This window comes from Rattus rattus, chromosome 11 (assembly GCF_011064425.1).
Source record: "Rattus rattus isolate New Zealand chromosome 11, Rrattus_CSIRO_v1, whole genome shotgun sequence".
Taxonomy (NCBI): Eukaryota; Metazoa; Chordata; class Mammalia; order Rodentia; family Muridae; genus Rattus; species Rattus rattus.
The window spans coordinates 8,111,765-8,134,251 of record NC_046164.1 but is presented as its reverse complement, the minus strand read 5'-3'; the positions used below and the strand labels follow the sequence as shown (position 1 = coordinate 8,134,251).

At 36.4% G+C, this 22,487-nt stretch overlaps 1 protein-coding gene across 4 annotated transcripts in view; it reads right to left on the bottom strand.

The window, feature by feature from the left end:
• The window catches only part of Cnot6l (CCR4-NOT transcription complex subunit 6 like), a 90,938-nt gene that overhangs the window by 40,005 nt on the left and 28,446 nt on the right, over window positions 1–22,487 (bottom strand). For all 4 annotated transcript variants that reach the window (XM_032917091.1, XM_032917092.1, XM_032917094.1 and 1 more), the window contains exons 2-4: window positions 21,527–21,648; window positions 18,596–18,782; window positions 16,757–16,842 (exon numbers count right to left, since the gene is read on the bottom strand). In XM_032917091.1, the coding sequence (XP_032772982.1) occupies window positions 16,757–16,842; window positions 18,596–18,782; window positions 21,527–21,638 (385 nt within the window). In that variant the 5' untranslated portion in view covers window positions 21,639–21,648. The remainder of the gene's footprint in view (window positions 1–16,756; window positions 16,843–18,595; window positions 18,783–21,526; window positions 21,649–22,487) is intronic.

Genomic DNA, 22,487 nt, shown 5'->3' with positions numbered 1-22,487 from the left:
ACAATGGAACATTACTCAGCTATTAAAAACAATGACTTCATGAAATTCTCAGGCAAATGGATGGAGTATCATCCTGAGTGAGGCAACCCAATCACAAAAAAACACGTATGATATGCACTCACCGATAAGCAGATTAGCCCAAAAGCTCAGAATACCCAGGAAACAATTCACAAACCACATGAAGCTCAAGAAGGACCTTCTTAGAAGGAGGAACAAAAATACTCACAGTAGGGAATACAGAGACAGAGTGTGGAGCAGAGACTGAAAGACCATCCAGAGACTGTCCCACCTAGGGATGCATCCCATATACAGACACCAAACTCAGACAATATTGTTGATGCCAAGAAGTACAAGTTGATAGGAGCCTGATTTACCTGTCTCCTGAGAGGTTCTGTCAGAGCATGACAAATACAGAGGTGGATGCTCACAGCCAACCACTGAACTGAGAACAGAGTCCCCAGTGGAGGAGAGAAAGGACTGAAGTAGCTGCAGGGGTTTGCAATCCCGTAAGAACACAATATCCACCAACAAGACTACCCAGAGCTCCCAGGGACTAAACCACCATCCCAAGAGAACACAGGGATGGACATATGGCTCCATCTGTATATGTAGCAGAGGATGGCCTTGTCGGGCATCAATGGGAGAAGAGGCCCTTGGTCCTGTCAAAACTTGATGCCCCAGTGTAGGGGAATGTCAGGGTGGGGAGTTGGAAGGGAGTGGGTGGGTGAGGGAGCACCCTCATAGAAGCAGTGGGGGGTGGGATAGCGGGTTTTTGGAGGGGCAACCAGGCAATGGGATAACATTTAAAATGTAAATAACAAATTCAATTAAAAAAAAAGAACTCATCAAACTCCTCCCCTCAGATCTTAACTATGCAGAAGAGGAGGAAGAAATATCATAAGGACCAGTGGGGATGGATGACACTAAGAAACAGTGTCTTCCAGACACAACACGACCTATATATGAACTCACAGAGGCCTGCACAGCTTCAAGCCAGAAGAGGTCCCAAGTTCCTAACAAGAATCAATTCACAACCACTTCCAGAGAAAAGCTCATTTTCTCTAATCAAGCACCACCGGGTATACAAGCCACACCGAGTGCCCTGGCTCACAGTAGACGGCCAACACAGGAAAATTCAGTGTTTGCGAGGGGGTAGGCTATACTGTTTTTTGTTGTTGTTTTTGTTTGTTTTTTAAATATCACTGATGTTTTGCTTGTATACTATGGTTTTTGACTTGAGTTTTTATAGGATTTATATGTGCCTGACTGCCTGTCTGTTATTATGCTTTTCCTTTGTTGCTGCTTTTTTTTTTTAAATATTCTGGTTTGTTGATTTGTTTGCTAAATAGAGGGAAAAGGATGGAACTGGATGAGTGAGGAGGTGGGGAGGATCGGGGAGGAGATGGGGGAGGAGAAACTCTGATATACTGCATGGAAAACTTTATTTTTAATAAAAGTACAGTAACATTAATAGAAAAAAAGGGAATGAGTAATTTCATATAAAAAAGAGGTCTCAAGCCAGGTCTCAAGTGAGAGTGAAGTTGCTTGACACCAAACCTGATGACTGAATCTTACTGCCAGGAACCACATGGTAGGAGAAACAACTACTATATTTTTGTCCTGTGACTAAAACATGTGCCTACCTCCCACACGAATACATAAATGTAAAATAAAAACAAATTGTTTTACAGAGGGAAGTCTCCTAGGAATATTTGTATTAACATTATACATGAGGAAAATGCAAATATTTCAAGTAAGAAGAAAATTTGTTGTCAAGATAACAACAAAATGTGAAAGGAAAACTGTTGTGACAGTGATCAAAAACATCTTGAGTATTAAGAAAACAGGTATATTAAATAACAATATACCTCTAACAAATTGTTTTACTTCTTAATGAATGAAGAAAAATGATTGATGTAAAAATGCATCAGATCCAGAAAAGCAAAACTTATCAAAGGTCTAGACGTGGGAGTTTTCCAGTTGTAAAGAAAACTCCCGACAAATGAGGTGATCAGTAGATTAGACATACTGAAAAGAAAGCTCGGTAAACAGGGGAAATAGATTCAGGAAAATTACCCAAAAAGCACAAAGAGATCTCAAAATGCTTAATATTGAATAGAAAAAGACACAAAATTTAAAATAAGAAATTTCATACATTTAGAGCTCTAGAAAAAAAATGGTTCTAAGTTTTGCTTCTACTCCAAAATGTAAAAGAACTTGAAGTTACTACTCTTATCCTTATAACCAAAACCAGGTAATCCAAACACTGTTGAGTATGCCTTCCACAAGTCCTACCATTAAGAAAAACTATTTTCTCCAAATAATAATTTTATCAAGTCTTAACAGATCTAGAGGAGAAAAAAAAATATTCCACATAGGCACCTCTAATTTGAGGGTCCCTTAAGCCTTGGTATCAACTGATAAACCTTTTTTCCCTTCACATTTATAACTACATCAGTGTACCTTCAGAATAACAGAAGATTACTGTTCAAAGAGCATTTGGCCGCAGACATTGTTTAATGAGTCTTTAGGCAAACACAAAAACAAAAGAGACAAGGGAAGGCTACTGGAAGCAGTTCTAGCCTCTGATATAACAAATAAAGTAATAAACAACCCTATACGGAAAGACAGGGGGTTGGCCAATCTATAAACAGGAAAAATTATAAAATATTGAAAACCAGTTTTTAAAAAATTGGCCTAAAAAAAAGATCACTTGAAAGGAGCAGGAGGTAAGAGACCAGCAAAAGAGCACAGAAGGGGCATATACCCAAAAATTGCTCCACCATTCCCACAGGGCCCTTTCTCAACTATGTTAGTGTCAGCTTTACCCATAACCAGAAACTGGAAACAACCTAAATGTCCCTTAACTGAAAAATAGATTAAAAAAATGGTTCAATTACATAATGGAATACTACTCAGCTGTTACAACAAGAGCATCATGAATTCGGTAGGAAACAGATGAACCTAGAAAATACCTTCCTGAATGAAGTAACCAAAACCCAAAAGAACATACATGGACGTAAGTACTCACTTGTACGTGGATTTTAGCCATAAAATACAGGATACCCACACTGCACTCTACAGACCCAAAGAAGCTAAATAACAAGAAGAGACCAAGGGAATCCTTCTCTGAAGGGAAAATAAAATACATATTACTTATATCAAAGGTGGAGGGAGGGAGGAAACTGGGTAGGAAAGGGGATGTAGAGGAGAACAAGGTGTTTTGTAGAGGATCATATATAGGAAGAGCAGAAGAGAAAAAAGGGAATTTGGCAGGGTGGGGCGAATCTCTAAGACATGCCAGAGACCTGGGATGGGGAAGGCTCCAGGGGGACAATGGGGGCGACTCTAGCTGAGACTCCTAGCAATGAGAAATACAATCCTGAAGTAGATACTTCCTGAAGCAAGGCAGGACTCTGGGAGGAGGGACAAGGACAACAACCCACCCGCAAAACCTTCAAACCAAAATGTGTCCTGCCTATGAGATGTGCAGGGACAAAGACAGAAAAGAGATGAGGAAATGAACAACCAATGACTGCCCCAAATTGAGACCCATCCCATGGGTAAGAAAGGATCCCTGACACTATTAATGATCCTCCGTTATGTTTGCCTACCATAACTGTCCTCTGAGAGGCTCCACTCAGCAGTCAATGGAAAGAGATGCAGAGACGCACAGTCAAACATTAGACGGAACTTGGGGAGTCTCATAAGAGAGTTGGAGGAAAACTTGAGGAACCCAAAGATGGCAGGAACTCCACAGGAAGACAAACAGAGTCAACTAACCTGGACCCTTGGGACTCCCAGAGACTGAATCACCAACCAAAGAGCAAGCAGGGTCTGGACCTTGGCCCCTGCACACTATGTAGCAGATGAGCAGCTTGGTCTTGATGAGGGTCCTCCCACAACAGAAACAGGCTGTCCCTGAATCCCCTGCCTGCCTGCCTGCCTGCCTGCCTGCCTGCCTGCCAGCCTGCCCCCCTGACTGTGAATCCTGTTCTCTTGGTTGCACTAGTGGGAGAGGATGCGCATAATCCTGCAGTGATGTGATATGTGATGGATACCTAGAAGGAGGGCACCCCCTTCTCAAATGGGAGGATGATTTGCATGAGAGTACTGGGAGGAGGAAGGGCACGGATATTGTGAGAGCACGCCTAGGGTGTATCAGGGAGAAACTGTGGAAGAAGAAGATTAAATAAGAACCAAGTAAAAATATGTACATCTATATGAAAAGGCTGTAATCAATCCCGGAACTTTGTATACTAACTTAAGAAAAAAACTACAATGACTAAGCTGATCCAGGACACACAATATTTACAACCAAGTTTACAAAAGAATATCACTTAACAGAATACATTGTAGTGCAAACTAGACCATGAAAACGACAAACAGAAGACCTTAGATAAAAGGATCAAACACATCAGAAGATAAACAAGAATGGGGACATCTTTCAAAAGCTAAAAACAAAAAACAATATATTCCCAAGATGTGATATAAAATATATTGGAGATTTCAAATCTTATTCTCATTTATCAACAGAAAATTTATCCCTGTGAAAAAATTATGGATATATCACCAATCAAAACCAGAAAAGCAAACAAAACAAAAAACCTGGCTAAAGTAGAACTCAACGGAAAATTACTTTGAGAAATGGATTTCTTTTTTGTTTTGTTTCTCATTTTGCTTATTCACTTTACATCCTGCTCACTACCCTTCCTCCAGGTCAACCCCTCCAACAATATTTCTCCACCCCCTCTCCTCTGAGCAGTACTCCTGCCCACTCCTGCACATCAGATCTCTGCAGGGCTAGGCACGTCCTCTCCCACTGAGCCCAGCTAGAACAACGCATCTCACAAACAGGCAATAGCTTTTGGGATAGCCCTGGCTCCACTTGTTCAATAGCCATGACCAAACTACACATCTGCTACCTATGGGCAGGGAGGTCTAGATCCAGTCAGTAGATTCTATTTGGTTGGTAGTTCAGTCTCTGAGACCCACAAGGGTCCAGGCTAGTTGGCTTTGTTGGTCTTCCAGTGGAGTTCTTATCCCATTCGGGTCCCAATCCTTCCCCCAACTCTGCATAAGGAGTCCCCAAGCTCCATCCACTCTTTGGCTGTGGGTCTCTGTACCCTCTGAGTCAGCTGCTGGATGAAACCTCACAGAGGACAACCATGTTAAGCATTCATTCAAGAAAAAAAAAATTTTAAAAAAGTAGTCAAAAGTGGCAGAGTAAAGGCCTTCAAATAGACCTGCAACTCCATACACACAGTACCACAACTAATAAAAACAAACATGGTTCTACTGTCAACTGAGATCAGTAACATGGCTACATCTGTGTTGGAAGATTCAGGAGGGTGACTGATTAAAACATAATTGTAGAGACAGAATGTTACAAGTTGACAGAGAAAATTATCCTAGGCTATCTTTATTGCCCTTTTATAATTATTTATTACCAATCCCTGTATTAGACCTAACATGGTTGCAACTATTAAGCAAAATTTTTAGGATATACTATTTTATGTAAACTATTAGCTTCCACTAGCCCTAAAGCTAAAAATAAGGTAGTATCTAAAATCCATAAAGAGAATTTCCACTTATCTGATATTCCTCTATCAATTCAGTAAATGCACTGATGTATGGATCCTTTTGCTCTATAGCTATAGACGTTCATTTGTCCTCCTGCACCATCAAACATGCTCATGGCAATCTGAACATTCATATTTGGCTAAGAATCAACTACTTCATTCCATCTAGATACAAAACTAAGAACTAGTTATATAAATATAATGTCTATAATGACATTTTATCTGTAAGTGATGACATAAGTAATAGTGGTTCCTGCTCTAAGATTACAATGGAGCTGGAAACATTTCATCCCATGCAACAGTGTGGCCTTTGTAACACTGAAGCATGATACATTATTCATGTATTTGTGGTAATGTTGGTGTTAAACAGAGCAGTGCTACCCACTGTATAAGATTATAAAATATACCATTATGTAGGGTACATAGTATTTAATGACAATAAAACTGTTACTTGTTCATGCATTACAGTATACTAGAACATGTTATTCCCATACATTTAAACAAAATTATTGTAAATTACCTGCCCTGTTACATCATAGCAACTTCACCATCTCATATTTACCATATAGACTGGATTGCATCAAGAGATGAGATAAGGTTCCTAGCTTTACTGTCTATACTTACATAAATATATTCTATAATATTCATATAAAGATAAAGTTCCTAAAAACATATTTCTAAGACTATGGTCCTGTTTTTAAGCAATACATTATTCTATTTGAGATCCTGAAAATTTTACCAAGTGACTGGAACGCCCAAAGAGGATTCATTTAAGGACAAAGACAAATTTGATTAAGAAGAAAGATTTCTTAAGTTTTTGCTTGTAATCCATGCTCTCAGAGCAGTGCAGCTAGGCCCTTTCTGCTTCATCTCATAAAGACTATAGTCAGTCACTGTCTGATCTGCATGGTGTTGTCTGACTGTTGCCCACAGCTGAAGGATATTCCCCACATTCCCACATGCTTGATAAGAGGTAATAGAGTGCAGAAACCTACTACTGTCAAGTTTTAAGTATGTGGAAGTAGGGAAGATAGTAAGAGTTAGAACAAACCACAGGCTGAACAAATAAATACCTTGGGAATTCTGTATCCATAGGGGCTTGACTATCCACATGCAAAGGGTTATATAGGGGAAAGACTAAAGCACAGCTCAAGCTTCACCTCTGACCTTGAAACTATGCCCAGGCAGGAAACAAAGATAACAGAAGTTGTAAAGTTCCTGCTCAGTAGTGAAAGTATGTTCCAAACAGAACCACAAAGCAAAGAGGAAAGATTTATCATTCCAAGCATTTTAAGACAATCTCAAACAAATCATTAGCTGACTAGTACCCTGAGTAAAGATTTCAGTGGCCACAATACAGTATTGCTTCTGAAAATTCACTAAAGCAAGAAGAAAAACGGCAAATAACACTAATGCATATAAACAAAGAATAAGGTAAAAATCTGATTTCTGAATTATCACCCTTACTTAAAAGTATAGTTCTAAGAGACAAACACAAATAAAAACCTATAAAGATTTAAAAAAAAAAAAAAACCTATAAGGTGGATTAAAAAAAAAAAACACTATAGAGCAAAACTAAGGCCCTGGGTAAAAAAAAAGCTATATAAATTTATAAAAATAAAAAAAATTTACAAAAAAGAAAAAAGCCCATCAGTTACTTATATTACCAACAGTCTGATCTTGGGTGGTTCGATTTAACAGCTCTTAAACTTTAGAACAGTTCAAAAGCAGTATGTACTTAGGAGAAACCATACTTCAATTCTAGTGTTTTATCAGGCTAAAGAAACTGCAGTAAACTATGCTGTGATGACAGGCAGCTGCAACAAGTTCCAGGTTCCAGGTAGGCACATGATCACAGGGATCTTCAGTGTACTGTGTACACTTTCCAATTACAATGCACTTATTAGGATGTGATTCCATCATCAGAAGAGAACTAGCTGCATATTAATGAGCTTTAAAAAATTGTCTTAGAAGTTTTGAAATTTTGGGCATATAATCCCTGAAGGTTGAGATAGGAGGATCACAAAACCAAGGCCATCATAAGCCAAACAATGAGAAACTGTCTCAAAAACAAAGATCAAAGGATAGTTTCAAATTGATTTTTTAAACCACATGAAAAACGGATATATCAAAAACAAACAAACAAAAAACAATCTATAGACAGAAGCCAAAGAAAATAAGAGAAAGAAAACAACGAGCAGTAAAACTCTCCAAAACGGCTCAACAACAAACCTTGGACAGCTAGGAGCAAAGGACCAAAGGTACAGACATACGCAATAGAAGTCTTTAAAAAAGGTAATGATGAAAGGCACCTTAGGGAGATGCCATCAAAGACACTAACACAATAGAGTCCCAGAAGAACAAAAGAAAAAAGTTAAAAGAGTTAGTGGCCAAAACCATCTCAACTATGATGAAAACCACTAGCATACACATTCATTGACCTTACCAAATTCCAAGTAGAACAAAATAAAAATTTAAACAAATGAATTCTAGAACAACTATGAGAAATCCAATATAATGATATTTTAAAGCGAGGCAGGAAAAATAAAGCATGGACACATCCTCAATTGGCTTACTAGCTGAACTGCATAAGAAACTGGCCTACCACACAAACAGATAAAGTGGTCTTCAACTCCCCACTCCTGCACACTGAACCATACGGAGATTGTTGGAACCGTTTCAGAACTTCACCTCTTACTCACTCCACACACATCCTTTTATTTTACTTTCTATTATTTAATCTCCATTCTTGTGTTTACAGTAATGATGGTTTTGCTTGATTGCTGAGTTAGGTTTCAGGACTGCCTTTGTGTTTATCTACCCAGTTTACTATAAACCACTGTTCACTACACTGTTAGTCACCTCTTAAATACTCCTTACTCCTACAGTTTTTCTTCTCTCTCTCCTTCTTAGCCTCTTTGCACCTTCATAGATTTAACAACCCCTAAAGTCTGTAAACCCTAAGAGTAAAACCAACACCCCAACTACTTTACCCACCTAGATTTTGTTTTCTTTTTCAAGATTAATATTTAATCTTTACCCTTACCCTCCGACTCCTTATTTTATTATCTAAAATCTGAGAATTCTCTATACCACCCTTGGCTGTTTATCCTCCCAGTTACTAAATTCAAATGAAGCTATGGCTTTAACTGACTAGTGTAACACCTGTAATATCAAGAAGCTGAGCTTGCTTTGGCAATTAATATCCTACACAGGGAATAACAGAGTTTACACCAGGTACCCTGAGCTCCTAGACTGAGTATGAATATAGCAAATATTTCAACTGAATGAATGAAAACCGACAAATAAAACCAAACAAAGTAATACCAGATGCAAAAGAAAAAGAAAAAAACATAACATTTTTTCAAAATCACTGAGCCTACAGTCATAGTACCTAGTAATACTAAGTTGAGATTCATCCCAGAGAACTATATGCTAAAATAAATCAAAGAAAAACAAAGTTACTGAGGACACAAACAGCTGAATGAAATAAGCAGGGCAAAGCCAGATACAAAAGAATTCAACAAAGATTTAAAAAAAAAAAAAAGCCAAAATTCTAGATATTAAAAAAGCATAGTAAGACAAGTAAAAAGCTCAAAGAAGGTCTCATCCAATAGCACAGATCAAAGAGACACAATATCTGGGGATGAAAAAAAGTAGAACTAGGACAACCAGACAGAGACAAAGCTTTAACAATAAGAAAAGTTACAGCGGAAATAAGACATAAAAAAAATTCTGAAAGGACCAAACTTATCATGGTAGGGATAAAAAAAGAGAATCCAGTTCATTCTAAAGGCATATGGAAGCAATTCTAAGAGACTGCTAATCCTAAGAGAATTTCTCCAGATGTAGGAAGAAGAGCTTGAGGCCAAGGTTGAGGTTGTGCAATGAACAAGGAAGGACAAATAGAAAGCACGTCAGTGGGAAGTTACATACTGACACTCTAAACAGACCAAACCTATGAATAATGAACATAGAAAAGTCTGAAAGGCACAGAAAACATTGTTAAAATGAATCATGATGGAAAAATTCCCAGAATTATGGGAAGAGGTGCTAATTCAAACACAGGAGGCATTTAGAATACCAATGGGGGGGTGGGGGTGGAGGGGAGACAAAGAGACAAAGAAAAGAGAACCTCCCTTGATCATGTGATAAATAAAACACTAAACATACAAAATAAAGTTTGAAAATAGCAAAGGAAAAATCCAAGACATACAGAGGCTCATTAGAATTTAAAATTTAAAAGCCAAGCAGCCTGTTTAAGTGTATTTCAAGTTATGAAAGACAAGTGCCAATCCAGACAGGCATACTAATAAAACGATCAGTCATCATTGAAGAAAAAAGTAAAACTTTATGTAATAAAATGTTTTTAAAAGGCTAAAAAAAATTATGACTACTAAAATATAAAGAAAAAACTTGAAAGAATCCTTTGGACTTAAAAGAAAAACAAAATTATCTGTAAGGCCACAGGACATAAATAATACTAGAATAATAGTTAAGCAAGACAGGAAGAAGGGTAAAAAAAACCAAATGCTACAAAATCAACAAAGTAACAGGAATCAATACATACCTTTTAAGATTAACTGTGATTATTAATGGTCTCTGAAACTGCTAGAAAAAAAAGTAGGGAGCACATGTCAAGATATAGGTATCGGTAAGAACTTTCTGAATAGGACTCCAATCGCTCAAGAATAATCAACAAACCTGAGCTCGTAAAATTAAATGTAAAAAGCATTTTGTACAGCAAATGAAACTATCAATCAAGAGCCTCAGAATGAGGAAATCTTTGCCAGCTATATATCCAACACAGGATTAGTAGTTAGAATATACAAAGAACTCAAGTAGCAAACATCAAGAAAACAAACTTTTAAAAATGGGCCATGGAACTAAGCAAAGTTCTTAAAGGAAAAAATACAAATGGCTAATAACATTTTTAAGTGTTCAATACTATCAGATAACAGGAAAATGCAAATTTACAGTACTTCAAAATTCCATTTCACCCCAGTCAGAATGGCTTTCATTAACAAAATAAATGACCAAAAAAAAAAAAAAAATGCTGGCAAGAGTGTGGGGAAAGAGGAATTCTTGTTGGTGGTGAGAACATAAAACAGTGTGGCCACTACAGAAATCAATGAAGTGGTTTCTCAAAAACCTGAAAAAAGATACAGCACTCCTGGGCATATACACCCAAAGGACTCCATAGACACCTACAGAAATATATCGACGTCCATAGTCATTGTTGCCCTTCATGAAGCTTACTAATGTCTCTCAACTAATGAATGAATAATGAAAATGTTGAACACATACACAGTGGAATATGTTTAGAGATGGGGAGATCATAGAATTTGCAGGAAAACGGATGGAACTGGAATACATAGTAAGTGGGACAACCCATGCCCAGAAAGAAAACCACATCCCGTCTTACTTCTCATCTATGGATCTCAGCTGTGTATTTTTAGAGCTGTATATCTAAACTGGGGAGTCTATAGTGGTCAGGAAGCTAGAAAGTGCTCGTGAGAGGTAAAAAGGGAAGAGACCTTAAGGGCTTAACGGATGAAATATACTTGCTACGGTTTAAGTGGGGATAGGGAAAGGGGACAGGGAAGGAATGCTGAGAGGTAGGTTAAGCAAACTCAGATAAGATGGAAAGTCCTTAAGAAACCTACTACTTTATAAGCTAAGTAAAAGATATAATTCAAAAGAAAAAGTAAGTTTGAACACAGGTACTCTGGCTTGGATGGACAATGCTTCTCAGAAGACATGGATTATTAAAATAAAATCTCAGTGGCCGGCATGGTCAATGGTTATATACAAGTTAATGGTCAGGGGACCCAGAGGTCCCAAAACAACACAATCTACTGCCATTGTTCTTGGTTGCCAAAGATAACTAGATAGTAAGAACCTACTGCTAAACACACAAACCATTTTGTTTGCAGAATGAAGAAAAATCAAGTTGTAACTGGCCTGAAAATAGTCTCCCTGGTGGCTGGTGTCCAGAGTACTGGATGGTGCCACTGGAGGAGAAAAAGTCATAAATAGTACTACCCAACAGAGTACCCAGAGTGCTATAATACCTGCCAGGAAGCGTGCCCACTGGTACGATGGAAGCATGAAGATTATGGGAGTAAACAACTGCTTTCTGATTGGGTCAAAGTCTGCTCTCACAGAAGGAAATCCGTGCCAGGCATGGTAAATCTTAGTCAAATGTGACTTATGCTTTGTTACGCAGACATTCTGTCAATCTACCTTCTAAACTTTGTTTGTACCCATATATTAGTGCTGCTGGCAGCCTTGGACAAAAAATACACTCCATGCAGTGGGCAACAGTTTATTATACAGAGACTCATAACTGGTCAAAGGGCTGAGAATAGTGACTACTGAGTGCTTGGCCTTAAATGAGACATATTTATCAATCCTCTGACCCCCAAGGTTCAGAAAGATAGAACTGGGAGCAGAAAGAATTTCAGCTAGAAGACCAGAAGGAGTACTGTGAAATGTTGTCAACTAAACATGATTATCGTGGTTGTACTTGTGAACTCAATGTAACAATGGTTACCCACATAAGACCTACACAGATCAAGCCAGCATCAATCAACATTCCAAAAAAAAGGCCACTAATTGGAACCCAGTGAATCCCCCTCCCAAACATGAATGTAGGACGAGACACACTGGGATGGAGTGCAAGGAGAAATGTAAAGGGAGCTGGGGGACGGGGGGCGGGGAGGAGGCAAATATAATCAATTGTATCCAGGTATGAAACTGTCAAAGAATTTTTTAAAATGAAAGTATTGGGGGTAAGAGCTGATGTCCCATGGAAACGGAACCCAAGAGTGCCTGGCTGTAGTTATATCAAAACATTAAATTAAAAAAAAATTATAAGAAAATGAAATCATTATATAAAGATAAAAAGATGAAGAATATGAAACAATTATAAAATACACATGTATCAAACACCAGCTTCATTATCCCATGTTCACTAATGAACAGAACAGCCAAAGAGAAAATAGAAACATCAGAGTTGAAGTATGCTGTAGACCAAATGCACCTAATAGACATTTATAGTATTTCACTCTACCATAGAATACACATTCTGCTCAACAGCATAGAGAGCATTCACCAGGATAGCTTATAACATATTACACCACAAAATACTTCTCAACAAAGTTGAAAAAGATTCTCTGACCACATGAAACTTTTAAAAGAACTACAAAAATTATGAACATATAAGAATTAAATAACATGTCACCCAAACCTTCTAGTTTTAAGAACTTATGTGAAATTTACGCATTTCTCGAAATAAAATGAAACTATAACATTACCAAAACTTGATACAGCAAAAGTAGTATTAAGAACTTATACCAAAAAAGTAAAAACATTTTACATAAGCAACCGATTGATGAACGAGAAAAAACAAATGAGCTTAAACTTAGTAGATTGAAAGAATAAAGATGAGATTTAAAATTTTAAAAATAATAAAGATTCACAAAACACCTTATAAATAGAATAAATTTTATGTGTACTAAAGAAATAGAATAGCTCAGGAAATGAAAAGATATGAAAAAAGTGGTATTATAACCAATACCAGAGAAACACTAGCAGACCATTAGGAAATCTTATGAACCTGTATACACAACACAAAGCAAACAAACTGTCAAATCTGCACGAAAAACCCCTGAACACACATAACCCAGGCAGAATAAGCTCACAGCAAGCAACAAAACTGATTCAGAATGAGACTAGATCGCTATCTTTCACCAGTCAGAAAAACAATTCCAAAGAATTACTATATAAAACTACGATAGTATGAGAAAATATAGGGTAGTTGCTTTGGAATAATAATATAACCAAAGACTTTTGTATATGACATCAAAATCACAAATCAAAAGAAAAAAAACAGAAATTACATCTTTATGAAAACAATCAGTACAATAAAGAGGCAGCCTACAAAGGAAGATCTGCAAACTATTAATCCAATAAGGAATTAATATCTAAACAAAAATATCGCTTGAGCAATATTTGAAGCAAGCCTGCTAAGAACATCAAGAGATACTATCTCGAAAGAAAAAAGGAGAAAGAAAAATGTTTCCAATTGTAGATACAAGATGCAACAAAAGGAAAAAATAAGACATATGGCCTTAAATGATTATATTTAAAAATAATAAAGTCTATATGTGAATAATACAACATAAGATAAGAAGAAAAAGTTAAAAACTGCTTAAAACGACAGGTAATATAGGTACAAATAGACTCAAAATATATCACGATGTATAGTCACTTTTAACAAATACACCTTTTTTTCTTTTTATTCAATACAGAAGTAAAAATTAAAAAAAAAACAAAAACCTGGATGTCCTAGTGCCCTTGGTATAATCAACTGTAATGGACAAAGCAGGAGAGTTTAAAGCTCAAGTTCAGCTTGGTTCCACTTTGTGGTGCTGAAACGGTCTAACAAAACTGAATCATTAACTATCAGAGCTCTCAATCTTGATGCTGGACAGATGGCTAAGCTGTCAGAGCATCTACTACTCTTGCAGTTCAGTTCAACGTGGGCCACTGCACAACCACCAGTGACTCTAGATGCAGAGGCTTCAGTCCCTCCTCTGGCCTCCATGTGCACTGCATCCATAAGCACAAACTCACACACAGGCACACACAAATACATATAGCTATTTTTTAATTCCCAATAATTATTTTATTACTATAAATATATTGAGAAAGTATTTTCCAAAAGATTATACACGAATAATGATAGTTTTACCAAACTATTCTACCGAACTTTCAAGGAACAAATCTACTCAATCATATTACAATTATATGAAAAATACAGAATTTGCCCAAATGGTTTTTGGTTTTCTTTTGCTGTTGTTTAGTTTATTTGCTATTGTTGTTGTTACTGTTTTTCTGAAACACAATCTCACTATATAACCCTGGCTGGCCTGCAACTTGCTATGTTGAGGTACCTGGCTGGCTCGGAACTCACTGAGATAGATCAGCCTGCTTCTGCTTTCCAAGTGCTGGGAGATTAAATTTGTAAAACACCATACCTTAAGTAAGAATAACAAACTGAACAAGTTTGAAATCCTTAGATGAACAAGTTTGAAATCCTTAAAGATGTTTTTGGGAGCCAAGTTCTATGCTTTCTTAGTGCACTGCCCTTGTTTAGACCTTTATCTAGTTATTTCTACTAGAAAATTCCTGTAACTGTTTATGTAGGTGACAAAATAGATCAAGGCAACCACAGTGTAACTATCATGTAACTGTTTACCAAGGAAAACATAACTAGCTTTATGCAGCTTGCTACAGTATTTGCGACTTACCTGAAACATGGTAAGCCCTAGCCAAGACTAACAATTACTCAACTGCACTATTTCAGTCTGCATGAAAACAGGCAAACAAAAAAGCAGCTCTTAAGTAGCATAAACTTAACTGAAACTCACAGAAATGCACCTCCCTCAGCCTGAGTGCTGGAATTAAAGGCTTGTGCCAGCTCTCTCTTCAGTTTGCAAATGCCATCAATCAGAGGGGCTGCTCATTCCTACTGTATCTCACAGGGCCACTAAAATACCACGGCCACTTCTCTTTCTTTCATTATGGGTAAAATTCCACAATTTATCTAAAACTTGACTTAGAAATCATTTCAAATGTTATGTTCCTGTGTATATAAAGCTGCCGTTTGTTAAGGACATTTCATTTCAACAACTGCTTAAAAAATTTTTTTTCTAAAGGCAGGAAAGGCTCTAGCTTTCTTTTCTAAAGTTCCTTGCCCTTCTATATATAATCAGTTGAACAGAAAATGGAACTGAATGAAAACTATGCAGATCCTCAAAAAAGAGAAAACTACTGAGTACAGGTTGAACTTTACTACTAAAAATGAGAATTCAGAAATGCAGCTAGACATGATGACACATACTTAAGTTTGAAATGTTAACCCTAGCTACATTAAAACAAGAATAAAGAAATAAATGCATACTGTTCTGTCAGGCTATGTGTATAGTGCAAAAACCATAAATGAATTATACCCTCAAAAAAACTTGTTATGCATGCGTAAATACTAAAAACTCAAAAGAGAAAAGAAACACTATTTAATTTAAATTTACCACAGAACTAATTGACGTTTAGTAGAAGGAATGTTCCCATAGGCAAGCACAAAGCTAAGTTACAGCTGGTGATGAATAGCTAACAACAACAGATTAGATTCCTGGAAAGATGTTTTAAATTTCTTAATTCAAATTGTTTTTTGTGTAATTAGCACAAAACTAAGTGTTGTTTTTCTTTAATCTAGTCTGACAATCTTGATCTTCTTGGTCAAAGAAGAGAAGTGAGTGAGTTTGTTAGTAGGAAAAATGCAACTACAACAAAGCCAACCACAACCACAACTACACGGTAGTTACTTTGATTTTCTTTTTGTTTTTGATGTTAGTGAAGAGCAAACCCAGATCCTTGCACATGCTGGGCAAGCACTTCACCACTGAGTTAAATGCTCAGCTCAAAAGCCACTCGTTTTAATACCTAGTTTTATAGACTGCAATAAAATAAAGGACAGTAAAATTCACAAATAATCACAATACCCCATTCCATTGGTAAGATAGCAGACATCTTTGGAGATGTGAAGGTAACATGAAAAGTCATATAATATTATCATTTGTTATTTCAGGAATATTGCTTGGCTCAAAGATTAATTCTTCTAGGTTCAATATTAAATTGCTAATTTATCATTTCTATCAATAAATCAGAATGCAGAAAATGGCTGTTCTACAATTAAAATTATTCTTATTAAAAAGAATTACTATATAAATATATATATGAATTATATAAATAATTATTATTAAAGACAATTATAAATAGGTTAAAAATCTAAGATTATAAAACTGATAAACATTCTATAACATTTCAATAAGAACAGATTTGCCCTATCATCCTACCTCTGTCTAGATGTTTTTAACAATATAAGATTTAGCATATCATATACAAAATAAATTGAAGCTGGAAGTGGGTGGCTCACATCTGCAATCCCAGCATTTATCTCAACTATTACATTTCCAGTACCTTTAACAAGTCCTCCTCACATTCTTAGTCATACTAAAACTAACCTGCACTTTTAACAAAAATGATCTTTAAAGGCATAAATACTTTAATACAGAGTAATAAATTATCTTTTTTTTTAAGTCACTCACCTGTTAAACCTAGAGTTTGTAGCTGGAAGAGCCGGCCAAGTTCATAAGGCAAAACCCGTAAATAATTGTCATTTAAAAGCAATTCCCTGTTTTAAAAAAAATTTTTTAAAGAGTTGAGTATAATATAGAATGCTTTATCAATACCTGCATTTGTCATTCTTTGTCTTTCTTCTAACACATGATTAGTGATACTTATATTCAAGGCATTTCTTCACACTAATCCCCAAATGCTGTACACTATTATTAAAGTGGTATCATTACTAAATATTTCTATGACTCTCATTCCATAGCAGATTAAATTCAGAGGTATATGAATTGCACATAATGCAAATCAGAGTGGCAGGTGTTATTAGTATTCAAAACCTGTAAGACCTTCAACCAAGCTTAACTTATAGCAGAAATTTTTTTTTTTCAAAACAGGGTTTCTCTGTGTAGCCCTGGTTATCCTGGAACTTGTTCAGTCGGTCGATCAGGTTGGCCTTGCACTCACACAGATCTTCCTGCTGCTGCCTCTTGAGTGCTGACATTAAAAGCATGTGCCATAACCACCAGGCCTAAAGAAAGTAAACTCTTAAACTTGAGGACTAAATTACAATTAGCAGCCAATTGCCTATATGTCATTTACTATAACTAAGTCATATCAAAACACTATGAGAAAAAATTAAAAGCAACGAGAAATTCAAAACAAGACAATATATCACAGAAGCTAATGATAAACAGAAAACATAAGAAGTGGGCTGGCAAGAGGTAAAGTGGGCTCAGTAGGTAAAGACATCTGATGCCAAGCCTAGAGCAATCTAAGCCTGATCAAGACCCACAGTGGAAGGAATTAACTGCCACAGAGTTGCCCTCTGACTGCCACAGCAGATAGCACATACCCACACACATAAACAAACATAAATGTTATTAAAAAAAAAAAAGTAAAATAGGAAAAGATAAAAACATTCTCTGGAGAACAATCACTAACACAAAATATATGTCCTAAAGCACAAAATAAAGAAAATATAGGAACAAATCAGCAAAGACAAACAAAAACAGAAAAGAAACAACAGATAAGATCTAAGTTTATAACCGAAATTTTTAACAAATTATAAAAAAAAAATAACATCTTCATTAATAAAGGACAAAAAGGTAAGAATCCATATAACCAGTCAGGGGGTTAGTAAAAGAACAAATAAGTAACACAGTCGTTATTAATTGTAAACATGTAAAAGCAACTTTTAAAAAACCCTATTACTCAATAGGTAAGATTAAAAAAAAGCAATTCTTGCTTTGGAAACAATTAATAAAATGTTTTCTCCTATAGGGAATATCACCAGTGTTGTGGCATATGCCTGTTGTCCCCAAACTTGGGAGACTAGAGCAAGACTGCTACAAGCTGAGGCCAGCTAGAGTGCCACAGGCAAGATCCTGTCTCAAGAAGGAATGTCTTAAATTTTTTTTAAACTATAAATCCATTTTAATCAAGTATTTAGGCTTCAATAAAGAGTGTAATAAAAAATGTAAACATACATTTTGTAATAGAAGTTTATTCCTAAATGTTTCATTTATAAGCAATCATATTTTCTGGAGTATTTCTGATTAATTTTATCAGATTTGATTCTACAGTAAGACTTAACTTCCCCTATCTCAAGTCTACTAAAAGAACTCACAGCAAGAAACAACTCAAAGAAAAAGAAATATTAAATGAAGGCCAACTCATGCAGTGTGCTTAATACCATTTCTATCTTTTGATTTTCACAGACACAGAAATCTCACCATAAAATAGCATCCCAATACTTTCTTATTTGATAAATTTGTAATTTTATATAACGAATCATACCTTTAATGTTTCCTCACCTGAGAGACACCATGTTTCCTAGTTCTGCTGGTAAACTTCTGAGTTTATTGGACGACAGATCCAGGTAAACCAGATTATGAAGCTTGGCAATGTCAGGTGGAATGCGAGCAAGGTTATTGTCATTTAGGTGCAGTGCTGTCAAGTGTGTCAATGACCAGAGTGATGTACTTAAGCTCCGCACTCTACCTAAAAGGCAAAATACTAAAGCATAAACTCTAGACCCAAGACAAAATTGGAATCCCAAGAACTGCTAAGTGCCTAGAAAAGGTGGCAAATACACAAAGATATCATCTTATCTTTGACATTTTTAACTTTATATTCCAAGCTATGAGACTGCTAAAATATCTAGCCTTCTTTAATTTCACTCCGTTTTGAACAGTCACTCTTTTGGAGGGGAGGGAGGGAGGGAGGAGAGAGGGAGGAGGAGAGGGAGGGAGAGAGGGAGGAGGTTGGTTGATTGGAGGGAGGTTCAGCTCCTGATCCAAAGGATGCCTGAGGCTTACTGGAGGCCTGGGTTCTCTCAGCTCCAAAAAAAAGATCCAAAAAAAAAACGGCAGGCTGAATTGAGCTTTGGTGGTTGAAAACAGGCTTGGACTTTTACTTTTTAAAGTCATAACAAAATATTCCTCACACTCCATGAAAATTGTAAATATAAGATGTATCCATATCCAGAGCCTGGACTGGCCAACAAACTTTAAATAAAAAAATAAATTATTATTATTTAAAACCAACCTTGGATTAGGCACCAGGAAAGTGTCCCTAATGAAAACATCTTCCTAAATTTCTGATGTTAGAGTTAGAAACTAACAACTGCAGTTTAAGATTTTATACTAAATGCAACAAACTCAAGGAAACAGTTTTCACACCAAGGTCTGTGAGCAGCAGGTACAAAGCATGCACTAAATCAGAAAACCTGTTTCAGAGTTTTAATTTTTACCACTGGTCTGGACAAATCAGTTAGCCTCAGGTTTTATAAAATGAGATGTTATCTTCTAAGTTGCTAGTATTGTTTTGTTTTGTTTTGTGATGGAATCTCATGCAATCCTGAATGGCCCCAAACTTGCTATAGAGCTGAGGATAAACCTTGAAATTCTTCTTGCCTCTACCTACCAAGTGATAGGATTACGGGCATGCACCCCCATACCCAGTTTATTTAGTGCTGAGAATTAACCCCAAGTCAAGGTTTTATGAAAATTAGACAGGCATTCGACCAACTGAGAGACATCCCAGGCCTGATTATAATTATTTCTTATAATGTACAATTTACATAAAGATCATTGTACAAAACTGCATAAAAGCAAAGTGATAATTTTAAGATTTATTTTACTTTTAGATAAGTGTCTATATCTAATTTTGTGTTGGGTATGTGCCCACAAATGCAGGTGCTTTCTGAGGCCTGAACTGTTAAGATTCTCAGGAGCTGAAGTTAGAGGTGTTTGTGAGCCACCTGATGATGGGGGTGCTAAGAACCAAACTTGTGTCCTTCACAGAAGCATCTCTCCAGACCCAAAAAGTAATTATTTAAGTATATATCATTTTATTTAAAAAAAAATGTAGATGAGAGATGGCAATGGAAACTAAAGAAAACAAAGTTTCAAAGGGACAAGGTTATCTTGTTTACATAACTAAACTCAATGTTTATTTCTATCCAGAGTTCTTTCTACCACAGACACTTTCCTGCTGTATGTAATCAAATACAAAGTGTCAACTAGGATTTCGCATCTTAGTAGGAAAACAAAGTATTCAATGATGAGACTATGGGTAAAAGAGAAACCTCTATTTACTCAGGACAACTTAACACTTTTCCTCAAAGGACTTTGGCATTATCTGCTGAGTAGCCTACTAAGCTATTAACTATCCTATACTATACCCAAAAAACCCTCCACCACAAGGAATTGTATATAGGGCCGAAACTGTCAGTAAGCCAAGGCTGAGAAATCTTAAACTAACAGGATGTTGCTAACTGTTCCCATCAGAATGATGAGCAATCAGCCATCTATCCAGTTTCCTTTCATTTGTGTTAAGTCTAGCCGCTGATACTGCAATGCCAATGGGGGCGGGGTACTAACCACATTCTACATATAATCTGTACTGTGGCAATTCATAAAAGAAAAATGGTTATCTTCTGTTTTTAATAAATATAATTTTATAATACTAGTTGCCAAGATAATGTGGGGTTCTTATATGTACTTTGCTTAAATTCCCTAACATTGTGTTCTTATATTCCATGGTATATTTGTTAAAAGTAAGAAGTCAACATTGGTATAGTAACAGGAACAAAATTTCAAGCTTCATTAAGAATTTACCTGTTTTTATATCTTTTTGTTCTATAATTCAAATCAGGATTTTTAATTAGCATGTCTTAGCATTCCTCTGACTTAAGGCACTTGTCTTTTTTTTTTTTTTTTTACAATCTTAATAACTTTGAAGTGTATCAGTTAGGTATTTTATACAAGGTCAGTTTTAGTTTGATGACTTTTTTTTTCATTTTCAGACAGGGGTTCCAAATTTTTCAAATCATATTTATTCTGAACATGCTCTACTCATAGCTTAGCAGGTATCTGTTATACAGAGTCGTCTAGGTTTCCTTCTTTGCCAGCACTGAGATAAAAGGAGGATAGAAAAGACTTTCATTTGCAAAAATTACTCTGGAAAAGTCAACACAAGACTTACTGTCTTATAGAACCTAATTTTACTCAGAAACCAAACTCTGAGTATCTTTAAATGTAAATGGCTACCATTGCTCAAGACAATCTCAAAAGAAAAGGAAAATATTTTAAAAGATATAAAAACAAGTACCCCAGGGTTCTTACATATTTCCAATTAGTCCTTTCAGTTAAAACACAACAACAAAGAACCTATAAATACAGAAATACTCTTTACAATTGTATCTACTATATTCCAGATGAGATGTTTCAGATTCCACTCACCCGAGATTTCTAATTCTGCCCAGTGAGATTTTTTCCCATTGGCTACCTCCTCTGCTGACATGATGGTGTAAATTCTGCGAGGATCTGGAGGGTCATATTTTTCCTTTGGCATCCCTATTAGTCTGTAGGGGGAAAAGGATCATTAATTATTATTACAGTCATGGCCAGCAAGACATCTCAGGCAGTTACAGTGCCTGTTGTATAATTTTAATGATCTGAGTTCAAGGCCAGGAACCACAGTGAAAGATCAGCAACTCTATAAAGTTGTCTTCAAACACCCCCAACCCCCACACACACACACACACACACACACACACACACACACACACACACGCACGCACGCACACACGCACACACGCATGCACACGCACACACACTGCTTTTTATTAAAAATTATTACTATTATAGCTATTTGAGAAAACTAGTCATTTTGGAGGAAAGGGGAATTGTGTGTGTGGAGAATATGAGCAAATAAAAATTAAATTAAAATTAATATAGTATAAAAAGGAAAAGAAAACATGCTAAGTTTTCTTGTTCTGTCCTTTTGTTGTAAAAAAAAAATCTCACAAATACTCACAGGTACCCTACTAGAACTTCATCTGTGAGTCCAGGGAAGCAGATTTGCCATTTCCAGGCCCTCTCACCTGAGAGAGGACTTTATATCAAAGGGGTACCATAGCCTGTTCCACGCTCCCTTCCCTGTCTCCTGCCAGGGAATCTGAGACCCTAGCTGCAGCTGAACCCCATTCTCAGAAGGTGTACGAATCTCCCTCCTGTGATTGATTCTCTTTAAAGATCCCATCAGAGTCTCTGTTGCTGTGATCTGAACTCACTCAAAGCCTCCACCATGCTGCTACCCCTCTATCAATGGCATTAATAACTAACTCTTCTAAGAAATGCTTTACTCCCCAGTATCTGTTTTGGTGTACTCTTGAACCCCCCTACTAAACTAGTTAAGTCA